Source organism: Natator depressus, chromosome 1 (assembly GCF_965152275.1).
Source record: "Natator depressus isolate rNatDep1 chromosome 1, rNatDep2.hap1, whole genome shotgun sequence".
Classification (NCBI taxonomy): Eukaryota; Metazoa; Chordata; order Testudines; family Cheloniidae; genus Natator; species Natator depressus.
The window spans coordinates 159,742,751-159,762,712 of record NC_134234.1 but is presented as its reverse complement, the minus strand read 5'-3'; the positions used below and the strand labels follow the sequence as shown (position 1 = coordinate 159,762,712).

The following is a 19,962-nucleotide window of genomic DNA, read 5'->3' as shown; positions in this document are numbered from 1 at the left end:
GTGTTTGAAATCGTCCAGAACCGGCCAATGGGAGCTATGGGGGCGGCGCACGGAGACCCGCTGCCCCTCTCCCCCCCAGGGGCCACAAAGACGGCTAGCAGCCAGCCACTTCTGGGAGCAGCATGGGGCTATGGCAGGCAGGCAGACAGCCTGAGCCCTGCTGCATCGCTGGCCAGGAGCCACCTGTGGTAAGCGCCTCCCGGCCGCAGCTTACACCTCGCACCCTCTCCTGCACCCCTGCCCCAGCCTGGAGCCCCCTTCTGCACCCAAACTGCCTCCTAAACCCCACACCCTCTCCTACACCCCAATCCCCTGCCCCAGCCCCCTCCTGCACCAAACTTCCTCCCAGGAAAAAGACTTGTGTAAAGGGGCCTCACAAAATCTAATAGCCCCGGGCCCACAGGAGGGTTAATCCAGCCCTGCCCTCCTCCTGATGCCTTTCTTTTCTAGCCCTTATATCTATCTTGCACAGAGGTGCCACATGTCTTCAAATTATGCCTAGCTGGCATGTAATTAATTTGTCCTATGATAGTTCTGTGAGGGACAACTGAGAACAGGCCACTGTTTGAGGTTGACACTACTGATAATTATTAACTTCTCACTGGGACTCTTGCGGGGGCATCCATGTTTCAGGGCAACATACACCTATGTCATGTCGTTTTTTGTATACTTTTTCTTTTACATGATTTGACCAAAGGCCACCATCAGTTTACCCAAGTCCCCAATGATAGTCACAATTCAGCAGTTTTCCCAGCCTGATGCTAACAGAACTCTGCTCCCCAAATCCTCTAGCAGATGTAGGACTTCAGGTTACCAGACTTACGTCAGCACCACCCCAACAGATGGCTCAACCTCCTTTCAGGATATTTTTTCCGGACAAGGTCACACTCAAGTTGCATCTGAAGTTCACCCCTAAAGTGTCTTCTGCTTTTAACATGAACCAACTTATTCAGCTTCCAACATTTTACCCTAAACATTTTACCCTAAACACATGGATGAAGAAAAAAGTTTTAGACACAAAATCCCAGAAGCTAAAAGACAAATACCACGAGCAGTATAGCAAGGCACACCGGTAGGTCAAACGCCTTGTGAGAGCGGACAAACGGCATTATTTTGATAATCTGGTAACACAAGCAGAGAATGCAGCTGCTCGTGGTGAGCAAGGAACCATCTACAAAATGAAGCAGCTTATCAGTGGTAAATGGCAGACACCAACAAACATTCTCATCAGAAACAAACAAGGACACCTACTAACAACCGAAAAAGAACAAGAAAAGCATTGGACAGAGCATTTCAAAGAATTGCTGAACAGGGAGCCACCTAAAGAGGAAGCAAACATCCAGGAGGCAGAAGAAGATCTTGATATCAACAGAGCCACCCCAACTAAGGAAGAGATCATTCAAGCCATCAAATCCTTAAAAAATGGGAAAGCTTCTGGCAAGGATATCTTGAATGCAGAATTGTTCAAGGTGAATCCTAAATTAGCAGGACCTATCCTGGCCCCTCTATTTACATCAGACTGGGAAAGGGAAAAAGTGCCAGACGAGTGGACCAATGGGGTTATAGTGAAGATACCAAAGAAAGGAACTCTCAGTAATTGTAATAACTGGTGTGGTATCACACTTTTATCTGTGCCAAGCAAAGTATTGTGTAAGATCATAGTCCAGCGTATATCAGAGGCAGTTGATAGTGTTCTCAGAAAAGAGCAAGCTGGTTTTCTGAAAGGGCGTGGATGCACAGACCAGATCTTCACTCTGCGAAACATAATAGAACGGTGCTTAGAATGGCAATGGCAACTCTTCATAAATTTCATAGACTTTGAGAAGGCTTTTGATAGCATTCAGAAGACCACCTATGGTGCATTCTGTGGGCATATGAAATTCCTTTCCGTATAATCAACGTCATCAAAAGCTTCTATTTCAACTTTACATGCAGTGTTGATTACAGTGAGCTCAGTTTTGAACTCAAAACAGGAGTACGTCACGGGCGTGTCATATCTGCAATCCTCTTCAACGTTGCCATCGACTAGGTAATGCAGCGTACAACAGAAGACATGCCAGAGGCATTAAATGGACACTCCTCTCATCCGTTGAAGACTTGAACTTCGCAGATGTTGTCGCTCTCCTATCACATACCCAACACCATATACAAGAAAAAACAATTTGACTCATCACATTCAGCCAGCAAATTGGACTGAAAATCAACTGCAATAAGATAAATATCATGACCTTTAATATTGCCTCACCATCACCAGTATGGATAGAGGATTATGTTCTCACCAATGTAGAAATATTCACATTCTTGGGCAGCACCATCAGCCAGGACGGTGGAACAAGCCAGGAAATCCGGAACAAAATCAGTAAAGCCGGGAACACCTTCAGGAGCTTAAATACACTCTGGAAATCATCAAAATACAACACCAAAACCAAACTCAAGATTTATCAGAGCTGCACTTTATAGTGCAGAATGCTGGGGAATCAGGAAGTATGACATGTCCAAACTGTCTTCATTCCATACAACCTGCCTCAGAAAAATCCTCCGTACCTTTTGGTCCAGAACAATCTCAAAGCAAGATCTATTGACACAGTGCAGCCAAGAGGATCTGAGCACCACCATTGCCAGGAGGCATTGGAGATGGATCAGTCATGTGCTTTGGATGGAAACTGATTCCATCACCAGAGTAGCAATAAGACAGACACCTGAAGGCAAGTGGAAACGAGGCTGCCCGAAAACAACATGGTGAAGAGCTGTGGAAGCTGAGCTGAAAACCTTGGGCACAGCTGGGGAGCCATTGAAAGACTTTCCAGAAACAGACAGGAGTGGAGGAGCTTCGTCACTGCCCTAAACACCAAAGGCGTAATAGGAACATCATGATGATGATGATGACACATGGATAACAGAGACCATCCTCCATACGGTTAATGTGAGACGGGACAGAGCAAAGGCCTTTAAAAAATCCCCGAGACTATTCCTCTCCCTTGTGGATAGATCAAAAGGTGCAGCTGTTGAAACTCAGCAACTCTCCAAGTGGGTCTCTGGCTGCTTCAAGCTCTTCTATCAATTGCGTCGGGAAATGCCCCCATCGTCAATACATATGAACTCCATGAGGTCAGTCTCCTGGTCCATTCTCCAACGTTCTCTCATTCTCTTGCATTCTCCAAGGGTATTCCTAATCAGAGATCTGCAAAACAGCTAACTGGGCATCTGCTCATACCTTTGGTGAATACATCTTGGGGGATTTGGCTACAGACTCCCAATTCGGCGCCACAGTTCTGTCATCCGTATCAGATATGTAGGGCCCTACCAAATTCACGGCAATGAAAAATTCATCACGGACCGTGAAATCTGTTCTTCTGTGTGCTTTTACCCTATGCTATATAGAATTTTTCAAATTGAGGGTCCTGATCCAAAAGGGAGTTGCATGGGGTTTGCGGTATTGCCACCCTTACTTCTGCGTTGCCTTCAGAGCTGGGTGGCCAGAGAGTGGCGGCTGTTGGCCAGGTGTCCAGCTCTAAAGGCAACAGCCTGCCAGCAGCAGCACAGAAATAAGGATAGCAATACCATGCCACCCTTACTTCTGCGCTGTTGCCTTCAGATCTGAGTGGTCGGAGAGTGGTGGCTGCTGACTGAGGGCCTTCAGAGCTGGTATCCTAGCTAACAGCCACTGCTCTCCAGCTGCCCAGCTCTGAAGGCAGTGCTACCGTCAGCAGCAGCGCAGAAGTAAGGGTAGCAGTACCGTAACTCCCCCTATAGCAACTTTGCGACCCCTCCCCCCCCACCACAACTCCTTTTTGCACCTTTGCCTTTGCACCACTGACCGGGAGCCGCCCAAGGTAAGCCCATGCCCTGAGCCCCCTCTAAGCCAGAACCCCCTCCTGCACTTCAAACCCCTAATCCCCAGCCCCATCCCAGAGCCCATACCCCCTCCCGCATCCTGAACCCTTCATTTCTGGCCCCACCCTGGAGCCTTCACCCCCATTGAGAGCCCTCACCCCCTCCCACACCCCAACCGCCTGCCCCAGTCCAGTGAAAGTGAGTGAGGGTGGGGGAGAGCGAGCCACCGAGGGAGGGGGAATGTAGTCAGCGGGGCCTTGGGGAAGGGGCGGGGCTAGGGTGTTCGGTTTTTTGCCAATAGAAAGTTGGCAACCCTACTCAGGAGTCACCTACAGTGGAACACCCATTGGGGGACACAACTCAAAGAACCATCATTACTGCACAAAGTGAGTAACTTCGTAAGTGCTTAAGCACAAAAGTAGTCCTGTTGAGACTACACATGCTTAAATACTTCTGCTGAATTGGGGCCAGAGTAAAGAGCACCTTGCAAGATTGAACTCTAAAACCAGAAGTGGGTACAACACAAAACAATACATGACAGAACCGGAATGTTGAAGAGTGATCTGGTAGTATGAATGATTCACAAGACAATTAAGCGCGCGCATATATATATATATATATGTATGTAAAGTATGATGAAGAAAGAAGGTATTTTTGAAGCCGGGAAAAGGTACAAAGGGACACGTCTAGACAACTTTGGGTGTAGCGAAGAGATGCGATGTAGTAGGATTATTGGGAAGAGATGTTAGCTGGCATAGAATTGTGAAGTATTGCAAGGACTTAATGCAGAAAGATCGTATAAGGCAGTAAAGAGATCTATGAAGGGGGAAAATCATGGTCAGGAGGAAAATCATATTGACAGCTGTATGTGGATAGTCTGGAGGGGCAAAATCTGAGGAGTAAGAAGGTTAAGGAGGCTTTTGTAATAGCTGAGGCAAGAGAGGCCCAAGGCATGAACCCAGGTGTTTTTGAGAGAAAGGGCTAATCCGTTTTAGAGATGTTGCAGAAGAAATAATAGGGTCTAGTGGAGGATTGAGTTTTTGGGGAAGAGAGAACACACTAAGGCTAAGCAGATAATAGGGCTGTGAATTGCTGTTCCTTAATATGAATTTCTTAGAAAACGTGACACGCTTTTCATTCTGTGCTCTTTAGAGCTTTTCGGGTTTTTGTTTGTTTTTTTGTTTTCCTTGTAATTGTCTGTGGTACAAGATATTCTTTGTGTTAATACTGATTTTGGAGGAAATATTTAGGTTGGCCTTGATTTGGGAGGAGGAGTTATGCTGTGCATGTCTGGTTGTTACAGTTTTTAGTGGGTGGAGGGAGTGAGTATTCTTTTCCGGGTTCTTTGTTCAGTGAAGGGCTGTGGCTTGTGGGAGATTTTATATAGGACCCTTGTGCTTCCATTTCTTCTTAATTTGTATTTTCCTTTTCTTTTCCTTTCAGTTTTGTTTACATGTATTTTTTTGAGTGTGTTTGCCTTTCTGTAGTATATTTTTGTTCATTCCTAATGGCACTTCCGGTGAGAGTTAGTGTTACTTCTGGTAAAGCTTTAAAATGTTTCAGGGGTAAGTGCTTTTCATTTACATTTCAATATGTTCTCCTATGGGTATGTTAAGTAAACTTCAGCAGAGGTTTTTTTGTAGTTTTGTATTTTAAGAGCAAATTGAGATTCTAAGTTAAGTATTAGTGCTCTCAGATAAGCAGTGCTTGATCAGGATGATCAGTGGAAGGGGAGACTTATATTACACAACGGAGCAAGTCTTTTTCCTTTTAATTGTTGTCTTTTATATTTTAAATATGAAATGCATTGAAGATAAAATAGAATCATACCAATTGGAATGTTCTTTTCCTTTTCTGGACTTAAGTTTGTGTTGCACTTAATGTTGTGGTGGTGTTTTCTATATATGCTTTTTAAACATTAGAAGAAGATGGGTTATTACACACTAATTAGGCAAATAGCAGGACAAAGGTACAAAAACTGTTTTTTTTAATGGGGTTTTGGTTATGTTTTTTAATGTTTGCTTGAGTGCAATATCAGTTCCTTAAAAGAAAACTCCAGTGTAATAATGAAAAGAGAATTTAATCTGTACGCTTAAATGAGGATATACTTAAAACACTGGGTTTCAGACAGGCTCTCATTTGCTAGTTTCCCACAGGCTACAAGTATGAGGAAACTCTGTTGTGCATTATTATTTGTAAGTGTCACCTTCAGTAAATATTTGAACCTGCACAGTGCAGAGTTCCCACAGAAATCTTAACTTTAGGCTCCTATTTTTTAAAAGGTTTTGGTTTGTTTATTCTAAAGTTCATAATTATTTTATTAAGTCTAAATAACTTTTCATTGTTAACACTGAGGTAATTTTTGTTTTAAAGTGATAAAGATTTTATGCCACTAAGAAGTTTTTAATAAACATATTAGTCCCTGATGCTGCAAATACTTATGCATATGTTTAAGTACATAAATAGTCCCATGGGACTATTCGTGTGAATACAGTGGTGTACCTGTTTAAGTATTTGCAGAATCAGTCTTAATTTTCATGGTTTTTTTACCTATAGCATTTGTATTAAATTCATATAAAAGATGCCACTAATGTATAATATATTCATTATACATTTTCATCCAAAGTTGCAGTAGCACATATTTTCAAATTAGTTTTACAGCGCCTCAGCCTAATTTAAAACAGTGATTTAAAAAAATCCTCCTGGAGTACTTCAGTGAGTCAGAATAAAGTATATCCTTGCATTTGCTAAGCCTTTTATCAAGTTGTGGTCAATGAGCATCCTTTTTTTTTTTTTTTTTTAAAAGGAGAAAATCCTGATTTTCATAACTTAGCATGTCATGAAGAACCCTGGCAAAATCCAGCACTCACCAAATCTATAACTGAACATTGCCAACTATTAATTGTCTATTTAGGAGTCCCAAAACATAATTTTGCTTACACAGATAATCAGATCTTCTGATCATGGACTGGTGAAAGGTTGAACAGCAAAATAATTGCCTGTCTCATAAAGCTTTCATTTAAAATCTACTAAAAATTCAAAACAAAAATAAAAATGTTAAAAATTGAATTTTGACTTAATAATAAACACATTCAAACATCCAATCTTACCTTTCATTTTCTTCCATCTTTAGGCAAGTAATTGAGCAAAAATACTTTTCCAACCAGTGGTTTCACTTCTTATTTCTAGCAGACCAGAAAAGAAATCAAAATACTTTTAAATGTTTTTCTTCATTTTGTTGCATTTTCATTATGTTGCTCTTTTACCTATAGAATTGTAATAAATTAATATAAAAATGCCACTAATGTATAATATGTTCATTATACATTCTAAAATTATTATTAAAAAAAAAACTAGGGAGTCCTTGTGGCACCTTAGAGACTAACAAATTTATTTGGTCATAAGCTTTTGTGGGCTAAAACCCACTTCATCAGCTGCATGGAGTGAAAAATACAGCAAGCAGTATATATATATTACAGCACATGAAAAGATGGGAGTGAAATTTGTTAGTCTCTAAGGTGCCACAAGGATTCCTCGTTGTTTTTGCTGATACAGACTAACACGGCTACCACTCTGAAATCCTTAAAATTATAGTTTTAAATTATCACAGGAACCAACCAATTGAGTAATCATCACAATATTAAGATATGTGAAGTATTAGAATTAATTACTTGAGTTTGACTTCAATCACTTACCTGCACTGGAGACAGTGATAGGTATCCTTGATGGACATTTGTTTAATAAATTCTTCTCAGAGTTCTAATTGACCTAGTATCTCACAGATGACTGGGTTTCTAAGACACGGGCTCAACAGTGATGTGTTGGACAATAAATTTTCTGTGGCTATTGATCATCTGAATCTTTCAAGCATCTGCACATTTTATAGCCTCAGAGCTTAATATTGGTCTGAGACAAAGATCTGCAGTCCTAAAGCTAATCTAGGCCAAAATTTTTAAGTCATTAGTAATTTTGGGAGCCCAATTTGAAACATCCTAAGGGTGCTTAATTTTTAAAAGGCTTCTATTTAACACTTGCAGAAACTCATGCCCACTTATGGTGTCTCAAGTTTGGCACCCAAAATCATTAATCACTTTTTAAAAAATTGGAATTAATCTGTGGTGGAATAATTATAATTTTACAGGAAAAAAAGATCTCTTTTACAGTTGCCTGATATGATGTAATATAGAGAGGAAGAAACTTTGTCATGAATTCTCCTCATCCGTAGAACATTACAGCGTGGACTGGCATAGGTAGAGAAAATAACTTATTTAGATTGGGTATACTGGAGTGTGTGTTCTCTCCATTTCTTTTCTCTCTCCATGTAAAGTCAGTCGTTTGAACTGAATGAGTCTATTCAGAAAGGTATTCTTTAAGTATTGTGGCTAAATACAGCAAATTGAAGTTATAATATGAAATATGTTCTAATAAGGCCCATATTGATATTTTACTTGTTCAAAAAATTAGACAATGTCAACAGGAATTTTCAAAATGAAATAATTTTTAGCTTGTTGCTGATATAACCTCTTTATAATATGTGATTGTTTAAAAAATAAGTTTCTTTAAACAATTGTAAGGGTTTTTCTTCTTAATTAAAAGGGTCTTCTAGCAAGGGAGAAATTGTACACAAAGTGGTGGTAAATTTCCAAAGTAAACAAACTGGATAAAGAAAGAAGTGATATTTTTATTAACTTCTTTCAGTTACATTAATCTGAGATATTTGTAACTGTTGGAGGTACAAAATTTTCAGACAAAATGTGATTTTTCGAGTTGGTGTTCTTTTAAATGAATGTTGTCTTCAATTGGTTCAAAATGATATTTTTATGTAACAGGAGAGAATCACCAAAATAAAGGAAAACTAAAGAACAAAACCAGTGATTCTGAAAAGACGAGGTAAGAAGGAGATATTTTATCATTTTAGTAACTTTACATGGTGAAAATCTTTGGAAGAACATTAATGAAATTTTCACTGTTCCTATTTTTATATATTCCTCAAAGGACAAATTTTCACATGAGGAAGGCATTCAGGTATATTGGATACAAACTCTCATTGACATGTTGGAGACTTCAACATTTTGTGCACTCCTAGCTAATAAAGAAGCTGTTCATATATTTTTTTTTTTTAAAGTGGTTGACCAGTAATGGTGGTTCTCATCTTTTTTTGATTCTGTGTAGAAGTCTGTAATATTGAATTTGATCACAGTTGTTTCAATAGCAATGGATAATTGTCATTAGCACAAGTTTATGATTTCCTTGAAGGTCCAAGAAGAAGAAACTAAGCTGTAGAAGGAAGAGCCATGATTAAAAATTAGATCTTCAGTGACCAAAGGAACCCAGAAAAACAGGACCATATAAATATTATCACTGCTAAATTTGCTCAACTTTTCTCCTTCAACAGTTTTTCTGTAATAGTCTTATAATAAGTATCTAAAATCATGTCCCAACAATTGATTAACATTTGTAAGTAAGTGAATGCTCTAAATGAGTTGGCAACCCTACTTGTGAAGTAGCAAACTTTCTAATCGCACAAAACTAAACACCTTTGCCCTGCCCCTTCCCCAAGGCTCTGCCATGAGGCCCCACCCCCCACTCACTCCATCCTTCCTCCCTCTGTTGCTCACTCTTCCCCACTCTCACTCAATCATTTTTACCGGGTTGGAGCAGGGGGTTGGGGTGAGGGCTCTGGCTGCGGGTCTGGGCTCCAGGCTGGGGCCAGAGATGAGGAGTTCAGGGTGTGGGAGGGGGCTCCAGGCTGGGGCAGAGGTTTGGGGTGCGGGGTGAGGGCTTCGGCTGGGTGTGCAGGCTCTGGGGTGGGGCTGGGAATGAGGGGTTCAGGTTGTGGGAGGGGGCTCGGGGCAGGGGATTGGGATGCGGGGGGGTGATGGCTCTGGTCTGGGAGTGTGGGCTCCAGGGTGAGGCCAGAAATGAGGGGTTCAGGGTGCGGGAGGGGGCTCTGAGTTGGGACAAGGGATGGGGTGCGGGCTCCGGGAAGGAGTTTGGGTGCAGGAGGAAGCTCACGGCTGGGACTGGGGGTTAGGGTGTGGGAGGGGATATGGGATGCAGGCTCCAGGAGGGGGCTGAGGGCTGGGGCAGGGGGTTGGGGCGCAGGAGGGAGTGAGGAGTGCGGGAGCCTGCCTTAGCCCTGCTGTGCTACCAACCGGACTTTTAAAGGCCCAGACAGCTCTACTGCCAGGATCCCTTTTTGACTGGGTGTTCCGATCGAAAATGGGTTACCTGGCAACCATATTCACAAGGCATAGAAGTTATTTTAAAAAACAGATTAGCAAAAAAGGAAAGTAATAGCAGAATCGCTAATTATAACACATTTGTATAGGTTCGAAGGTATTGAGATGCTAAAGTGTTAGAATTACCAGAGAAATGTCTATAAACAAATGTCTAAAAATAGTGTGCATATGAGAGAGAGAGAATACAAACAAATCCAAATCACTGCTTGTATAACCATCTTGTACCACATAGCTGTTTACTTCTGCCAAAGGGGTTTCTTGATGATAGTAAATGCATTACTGACATTAAGATGAGCCTGTAGCTATTACAGTAGATCTTACTTTGAAAAATAATTATCATAAAAGTCATAAAATAATTATTAAAACTTCTAAGAATGGTACACCGGCTATAAAATTTTGTTAAGTTTGTATTAAGGCTGTCAGTTTGCTGTTTTTACCTCTCAGATAATTAGATGTGTGATCAAGGATAGGTATTCAAAGATCCTTTAATAGAGAACTGTGTCTAGACACAGCAGAATTTTTTTGGTTTGCTTTTCAGCTGTAACATTCTTTATCACAGTGGCTGACTACATAATCTATCAATCTCACAGCCTGAAACAAATTTGATATGGTGTTAGTGGAACACCAAAGTATGAAACCCTACTAGGCCATTTTGAAGTCACTTTTCAGAGCTGAACTACACTTTGATTAACTTTACAGGTCCAGACAGCTGACTAAATTTCTTTAATTACTGCATCTGTCATGGAGAGGCTGCACTATTTGAAGTTTTTGTATTGTTCAGAGGCCATTCGCAATTTTATAAATAAATGCATAATTAGAAAATTCTTGTTAAGAAAATGTGTTGATGCCATTACTTAATCACAATCTACTTTTATATCTTTGTGGCTGTTGCTGTGAAAAGTCTATGGAGCCTAGCCATAACAATGAATGTGTTTGTTGTGCAGTCGAGGATACTGTGGATCTCATACTAATTAGTGAATTAAAATTTAGCCACACCAGCATAGCTTGGATCATATCATTTTCAAGGTCCCCTCACACTTGCTCTACTGTATACAACAGACACATTCCTTCCTAGAAATCTCCATTTCCTTAGCACACAATCTTTAGGACTCTTCCCATGTGATGAGTGCTTGCTGCCCTTGCACATGGGGCAGAGATGAAGGTATAATCAAATGTCTTTAGAAGCTGGGAGTATGCTTCTCAGCACGGGTAGAGAGATGCATGTTAGCTATGCTGGAGCTAGTGCACTAAAAATAGCAGAGTGGCTCAGGTGGCTAGCCCTGTGCCCCGTCCTTGATGCTCAGTCATAATGTTGTTTTTTGTGTGTTAGCTTGAGCAGAGCTAGTGCATATCTGTCTACCTGCTCTGGGAAGCACCGTCCCAGTTGCTGTGCAGGCATACCCCATATAGCTACATAAGCCAACGAATTTCTTCACCCTCTGAAGAATGGAGTATATAAAATGTATATGTACAAATTCCAATTTAAAAATTGCAGTGATGCTAATACTGTCTTTAATTGTAGAGATCATCTGAGTTTGAAGATCGATTCTAAAAACATCCAGGATAAACTCTGTAGTGCTATCCAACAGGTAAATGAAGGAAACAACTGAAAACACTAGGATCTTAATTTAAAAAAACTTCTTTCATGTCTCTTGTTTGAATAAATCATGTTATCTTGGCAATAACATTACTTAAGTATTAAAAAATACAACAATGGTATTTAATTAACATGTTGAGGCAGCCCAGGATTTAACTACACATCTATCAGACAAGCATAAACTTCTGAACAGGGCTATGTATACTCTGGTACAATAGAACCAAATTAAACACCATCAGCCCCTAAATTCTGCTGCAGTGTTAATTTATTATGTTGCTAATCAAGTGCAGATTAGGACATTTTAATTGAAGTTTACAATTAAGTAAGCATCAGCTTTGGAAAAGTACCTCTTAGGTGAATATCTTTTAAAATATTACACATTTTCTATGTCACAGAGGCTATCCAACGATCCTCCAAAAGTATCAAAACTCAAGAGACACAAAACTACTTTTAAGGAAGTTGGTATGGTTGACTTTGGGCCATGAATCCTAAGAAAGACAGACATTTATGTCACCAATTTACAGAAAATTCAATACAAGAACCACATAATAATAATAAAAATAACATAAATTGACAACCAGTCACTCAAAGATCAGGAAAATAAATACAAATTCAGATTTATGACAAATTTCACCATCAGCATTTTCTCCATTCTATCCTAAGAGTAGATGAATGTTCTTATTTGTTTTGCAAATAGGGCAGTTGTAGTAACCATTTTGTTTTGGAATTCAGCTATGGTTTTTCAGCTTGACTTCTGAAATCTGAATTTTGATGGATGAAAGTTAATCTAAAATTCATCAAGATAAAACTTTTGAAATTTAAAATGTTCTCTAAGGCCCCAATGTTTGACACTGGCTAGTCTCAGCACAGAATGAGAAGATGTTAACATGGATTTGACAAGGTCATTACTTCGAAATCTCACTTCAGTGGTACCAACAGGACTAGGTAGATTTGGCTTTTGTTTTCCCTTCATTCAAATTTTTAATATTTGGGTGAAACATGATTGTAATGTTTCAAGTAATTTTTTAAATATTAATAACTTTTCAATTTCTACTTCAGAGAATCTGAAAATAAAACAATTTTACGTACTGAAAACTGGAATTTTAGGTATGACTTAGGAGATCATTACAGTCTGTGTAATAGTGAATTTCTTTAGTATTCAGCTTGTTATAATATGTTTTTAATGTATTCCTTTGGATTTATGTAAATAGGAAAAAGGGGATCTAATGATACCCTCTAGCACCCTCGCCAAAGCTTAAAAATACACCAAAATAATACCCAAGCATAATTAAAATACAGCAGTATAATTCAGTATAACACACTCTCAGGAAATCGGGCAGCTTAGAATCTCAAGTCATCCTCCCCCATCCAATATTTCCCCACTTTTATCATTCCTTTCCCACCCCCAACCCTATCTTCTATTGCCTAGAGAGACAATGATGAGCTTTATTCATAATTTTTTACGTTTAAATTATTTCATATCTTAAAAGAAAATGAGGAATGAAAGCTTATAAAACAGGTATGCCTGACACAGGAACAATGAGGCATTATGGTGTGTGTATACGTACATGTACTGCCTTGTTCGTGCATTGTAAAAATCCTTATGCAGTCGTCTTTAACAAGTAATTGATACCTATGCATAATAGCTACTTTATGACATTAAATTCAGCTTTGTTTTTCCTTAATTACTTGTTCAAAATACTAAGGCTCCAATCCTGCAACTACTTGTGCTTGGAGGACTTCTGCACAGCAGTCCATCATGTGGTTCACAGCATAGGATCAGAACCTAAGATATTAGACCACTTTATGAACTAATGACTTCTGTGTTTATCTCATTTATACAGCAACTTTAGAGGAGTAACAAGCTCATGCAATACCCAAGATATTGCAGCATTAAATATAAAAGAAAACCAAAAGTGAAAAGATATAGACCAGGGAGAGAAAAAATGTTTTCAAATTGCTTTATTGTTTTAGAGAAATGGGTGAGTGTAAGGTGAAAAAATATAGGAAGTCTGCTTTTAGATGGTAAAAGTGCTGAGGGGCAGACTCTTAAACCGTGGTGATGAAATCATGGGACAGGACAGAGGAGTTGAGATTTAGAGTGACTAAGGCCTTGTCTACACTACTGAGTTTTTTTGTCAGAAAAAAACTTTTTGTCAAAAGCTGCCTAACATAGAACCATAGGCTGGCAGAGTGGGCTGCTTCAGGGGAGACTGCTGTGCCGACTGCCAAGCAGAGTCGGGAGCTGATGTGGGGTGTGGGTCCCCTTCCCCCCCTCAGGATAGGTGGTCAGCCTGCTGTCTCGCCTGCCCCAGCCACACCACTCTCCTCTCTCTCCCTCCCACCACACGCTTCAGTTGAAAAAGCAGCTGACAATCTACTAGGATGCCCCTGAAATGATGGGATTGAGAAACCTGCCTTATGTGATGCTGTACCTGCCCCATGAGGTATTGCAAACCCTTCCCAAAGCATCCTGCGACCAGTTGCACAGTGGGATAGCTACCACCGTGCACTGTGTGGATGCACTCTGCCGAGACATGGAGCTAGTTGGACATGCAATAGCGGTTTTTAATAAAGCACTTTAATTAAAGTGGCATAACTTTTTCCAACAAAACTTTGTAGTGTAGACAAAGCCTAGATCTGTGTGGTAGGTTGGAACAGTAGACCATTGACATAGAGGGGTGACAATTTTTAAATGAATGGGAAGCCAGTGAAGTTGTGGGGGGGAGGGAGAGGGGAATGCGTCTGAAACAATATTTTTAAAGTTTACCAAATTTACTTCTGTGCAAACTGTGAATACCCACAAGCCAGGTAAAAGTGAATGTTGCCACTGAACTAAATTAAAAAAGGTGGAACTCTTGTAACCAAAATGCAGAAAATATTGAACTCTGATATTATTTAACCTCTTGGATTACATTTTTAATAATTAGTAGCTTGTTTCATAACATAGTCAACAAAATTTGATTTAGTTAAGATTGATTTTTGTAGGTGGATTTAACTGTGTTGCCAGAAATGTTGAAGAAGCTTGTTCATGATGGCTATACAGCCTTGACGGACCAGCGTTGTCGCAGTGCTGAACAATTCTTTTCAAAGTTATTGAATATTTTGGATCCTTCAGAGTTAAAGGTAAGGAGTAGGGTGCCCTGGGCTACTTATTAGGGATGATTGAGCCTTGACCTGTAAGTTTTATATTTCACTGCTTTCCCCCCGCAAAGCAGTCATTATTATTATTTATTATTTATTATTACTTGTTTCCAGTCACATTCCACTATGTGCTAGGCATTGTACAAATGTAAAAAAAAGTAGTGTGTCTCAAATAGCTTATAATTTAAAAAGATAGAGAATAGGAAAAAAGATAACAACATATAAAGTGGTTATGGTGATCATGGACAACATCTTGACATTAAAATGTATTGGGAATACAAATTTGTATGTGTGTGCATATACACAAAATTGCACATCCTAAACATTTTAAGATGTGATCCATAGCCATATTTATTCTCTCTTTAGATTATAAACTCTCTGTGGCAAATGCCGTGATTTTTCTTTAATTATCTAATCTATCCCCAATAACCTTCTTACATATTTTCATTGTCATACATTTCATACAATTTTTAATGTAGTTTTCAGTATCTGCTCCTGGGAGAATTATGCGCCACTGCGCAATGCAGAATTTGCTCAGAATTAATGTTCTGCACAAGCAGCTCCTTGTGGAGGTGGCATTTAGACCGCAGCCTCCACCGGCATGGCAAGACCCGGCACCAAGTTCATCGGTGTGTAGCGCCCCGGCGACTATGGTGGAAGCGGCACTGTGGAAGGACTCTCAGAGACCTGCACCACCGATGCTCCCCAGCGCTGAAAACGGCTGGATTGACCCAGCACGGCTCCCACTCCCTGACGCAGACGTGGCACCGGAAGCAAGGGAGGAGCAGCTCTGCATCCCAGAGGTCCACCCCTGTGGAGTGCGCCAATGGGGTGTGTCCTTAAGAGGAGCACCCAGCACTGAAGCCTGCGGAGACAGCACCGTTGACTTCGGCCCTGCAAGGAGGACCGTCGAGTCCAGTGCCGTTGGACTCCCCAGCCCAGGTCATCCACCTCGGACACCTTTCAGGCCATGAGGGACCTCATTGCCACGACAGCGCCAAGGTCACCCACCTGTCGCACCAAGCCTCCGGTACCAAATCGCATGGCACCGTCTCGAGGCAAACTAGCGATGCTCCGTCCCTCAGCGCCGCTCACAATTCTGGCACCAGTCATACTTGCGGCACTGTTCCAGGTTATGCCAGTGTTCCTGCTCGTGACGCTGATCCATGCGTCGATCCCCGTTGCATGGCACGTCCCACTCCTGGCACCAGTCCCGGTGCCACTCAGCAACCCTGCGCAGCTCCAGGTCACGGCACCGCTCTCCGGCGTGGCACCGCTCACAGGATCAACTCCGCTCGGCACCGCCCTGGCCATAGCGGTCCTGGTCTTCGGACTCAGAGGCGGGATCTAGATGCTCAGAACAGGGTTGGCACCGGTTGGGCCATGGATGCTCTGAGATGGGGGCAGGACCGTGGCCTGCGCAGTGGCAGGGACCAGTGCAGTGGCCATTTTGGACCCTGTGGGCATACCACCAAGCGCAAGGCACCCAGTCTAAAGGCTCCCGATCAGCCACCTCTGAACTGTTGTTGCCAGAGGCTTCTGCCAGTTGCCCCACCCCTCAAGGTGCCGAGGAGGTGCAGTGCCCACCTCCACTCTCCCCCCGGACCCCCCCCCCAACCCAACTCCAACTCCGGTTCCTAAGCAGAACCATGGTCCAGCCAGCAAGATAGGACAGGAAGTCCCTGATGAGCAGGAGGGACAGGAGGACCCCGTTTCCCAATTAGCCTCCTCATCCTCCTCCCCAGACAAGGCCGTTGCAGGCACTTCTGTCTCCAGACCATCACCCCATAGACAACCGCACCCACCAGGACCTCCGTCGCAGGGTTGCGTGCAACATGGGTCTGCAGGCCAAGGAGGTGGTGGAGTCAGAGGACCTGATGGTCGACATCTTGGCCCCAGAAGGTCCTTTGAGGGTGGCTCTGCCCCTCATTAAGACCATACAGGCCAAGGCCAAGACCATCTGGCAGACCCCGGCCTCCATCCCTCCCACTGCTAAGGGCGTTGAGATGAAATACTTCGTCCCGTCGAAGGAGTACGAATACCTCTTCATGCGCCCGCAGCCTTGTTCATTGGTGGTTGCAGCAATGAACAAAGAGAGGCAGGGGCCAAGCACCTGGACTTGTCTGGGCGTAAGGTGTACTCGATTTGGGTGGCGGGGGGGAGCTGCAACTCAGGATTGCCAATCAGCAGGCCATTCTGAGCTGGTGTAGCTTCAGCTCCTGGAACTTGATTCTCAAATTAGAGCTGGTTCCATCAGAGACCAGGGAGGAATTCGGAGCCGTAGTGGAGTAGGGCAAGGTGGTGGCACAGACCTCTTTACAGACCTCACTGGATACTGCAGACTCAGCAGTGCACACCTTGTCTTCTGGTATCGCCATGAGGCGTAGTTCTTGGTTGCAAGCCTCGGGCCTTCTGCCTGAGGTTCAACAGACAATGCAGGACCTGCCTTTTGATGGGGCAGGCCTGTTCGTGGAGCAGACTGACTCTCGGCTACATGGCCTGAAAGACGGGCTGCTATGAAATCTTTGGGTATGCACGCCCTGGCAACCCAACACAAACATTTCAAGCCCCAACAACAGCAATGCTCCTACCCTCCTCGGCTGAGGCAGGACTTCTACAGGAGAAGGGGCAGGAGCGGCTGAAGGAAGCCTTCCAGCCCCCCTTCCGGGCTGGGCCAGGGCTTGACTAATCCATCATCTGGTTCCAAGCTGCCCTTTTGAAGGGGCGCCCAAGGACAGTGCACCAGCCTCGATTACGGATCCTTCCCCGTCTTTTTTTGAATCATCTGTCCCACTTCTACCATGCTTGGTCCCAAATAACTTTGGCCAGCTGGGTCCTCCCTATGGTGGAAGTGGGATATTCTCTCCAGTTCTGCTCCTACCCTCCCTCCCACCCAACCCCCTTCCCTGTCTCATTTCAGGGACCCCTCTCCTGAGCAACTCCTTATCCAGGAGGTGTAGGCACTCCTCACCATGGGAGCGGTGGAGGAGGTTCCTCAGGAGCTAAGGAGCAAGGGATTCTACTCCCAATACTTCCTAATCCCCAAGGCCAAGGTGGGGTCTCAAACCCATTCTAGATCTGTGCGGACTCAACAAATTAATGGAAAAGTTGAAGTTCTGCATGGTCTCCCTGTTTACCATTATCCTCTCCCTGGATCCAGGAGACTGGTATGCCGCCCTCGACATGAAAGATGCGTACTTCCATATAGCGATTCGTCTCACACACCGGTTCTTCGTACGCTTCATGGTCAACCACAAGCATTACCAATTCACTGTCCTACCATTCGGCCTCTCAACAGCCCCCCAAGTGTTCACCAACTGCATGTTGGTGGTGACTGCTTTCCTCCGTCAACAGCAGGTACAAGTATACCCCTACCTCGATGACTGGCTGCTTAGGGGCCACACCAGGGGGCAGGTGCAGTCCCAAATCCGTTTGGTCAGGTACGCGTTTGAGCGACTGGGCGTCTTCCTCAACTTGGAGAAGTCGACCTTGGAACCGACCCAAAGAATAGAAGTCTTTGGAGCAGTGTTAGACTTGGTTCAGGCGCGAGCTCTTCTGCCAGAGACCCAATTCTGAGTCATCACGGACATAATTCAAAGCCTCCAGCCATTTCCAACCACAGCAGCAAGGGGGTGCTTGAGTCTCCTCAGCCACATGGTTGCTTTCACCTATGTGACTTGGCACGCCAGGCTGCTGCTCAGACCTTTGCAGGCATGGCTCACGTTGGCCTACCACCCGAGGTGCAACAGCTTGAATTTGATGGTCACAGTGCCAGGGCAGGTCCTCACATCCCTCTACTGGTGGCTCAACCCTCGAGCAGTGTGCGAAGGAGTCCCTTTCCACAACCCTCAACCTTCCTTGTCCCTGGTTACGGTTACGTAGGCTCTGGGATTGGTGTGCATCTGGTAGACCTCCAGACACAGGACCTGTGGTCACAGGACGAGCTCTCCCTGCATATCAACATTAAGGAGCTGAGGGCAGTGCGCCTAGCCTGCCAGGCCTTTCAGGCCCGACTACAAGGCCAGTGCGTAGTGCTTCTAATGGACAACACCACTGCCGTGTTTTACATCAACAAGCAGGGTGGAGCCCATTCCTCTCTCCTATGTCAGGAGGCCCTCCGGCTGTGGGAGTTCTGCATAGCCCACTCCATTCATCTGGAAGCATCCTTTCTACCAGGAGTTCAGAACATGCTGGCGGCCTTTCACTCGGTAGCGTCTGGTTGATCCGTCTTCGTCAACGCTATGGTTGGTCATTTCCTCAAAGGTCTGGACTGCCTACATTCCCAGATCAGGCATCCTGTCCCTGTTTGGAACCTTAACCTGGTCCTCTCCAGGCTCATGGGGACCCCCTTCGAACCACTGGCAACTTGCTCCCTCCTATATCTGTCATGGAAAGTGGCTTTCCTGGTTGCCATTACTTCTGCGAGGAGGGTGTCTGGGCTAAAGGCCCTCACCTTTGACCCACCTTACACGGTTTTCCACAAGGATAAGGTGCAACTCAGGCTGCACCCAGCCTTTCTCCCCAAGGTGGAGTCACGCTTACATACCAGTCAGGACATTTTCCTGCCTGTCTTTTACCCTAAGCCTCATGCCAGTAACTGGGAGCAGAGGCTGCACTCGCTCGATGTTTGACAAGCACTAGCTTTCTACATCGAGCGCACTAAGTCGTTCAGAAAATGGAACCAGTTGTTCGTAGTGGTGGGAGACCAGATGAAAGGACTCTTGGTCTCATCTCAAAGAATATCCTCCTGGATAAGGAGTTGCATCCACACATGCTATGAGTTGGCCAGAGTACTGTCCCCGGCTCTTACAATGCACTCCACGAGGGCCCAGGCCTCGTCAGCAGCATTCTTGTCCCAGGTCCCAATCCAAGAAATCTGCAGGGCAGTAACTTGGTCCTTGGTGCATACCTTCACCTCGCTTTACGCCATTGTCCGGCACGCTGGAGATGAAGCGGTTTCGGCAGAGCGGTGCTACAGTCAGCATTTCCTTAAGTCCAACCCCACCACCTAGGTAAGGCTGGAGAGTCACCTAATTGGATTTGATATGAGCAAGCATTCAAAGAAGAAAAAACGGTTACTCACCTCTCGTAACTGTTGTTCTTCGAGATGTGTTGCTCATGTCCATTCCAAACCCACCCGCCTTC

General features: G+C 43.6%; 1 protein-coding gene across 2 annotated transcripts in view; it reads left to right on the top strand.

Annotated features, from left to right (window-relative positions):
- Positions 1-19,962, top strand: part of TTC3 (tetratricopeptide repeat domain 3) — a 132,191-nt gene that overhangs the window by 48,842 nt on the left and 63,387 nt on the right. For both annotated transcript variants that reach the window (XM_074970107.1, XM_074970115.1), the window contains 3 exons: positions 8,664-8,724; positions 11,599-11,665; positions 14,662-14,799. In XM_074970107.1, the coding sequence (XP_074826208.1) occupies positions 8,664-8,724; positions 11,599-11,665; positions 14,662-14,799 (266 nt within the window). The remainder of the gene's footprint in view (positions 1-8,663; positions 8,725-11,598; positions 11,666-14,661; positions 14,800-19,962) is intronic.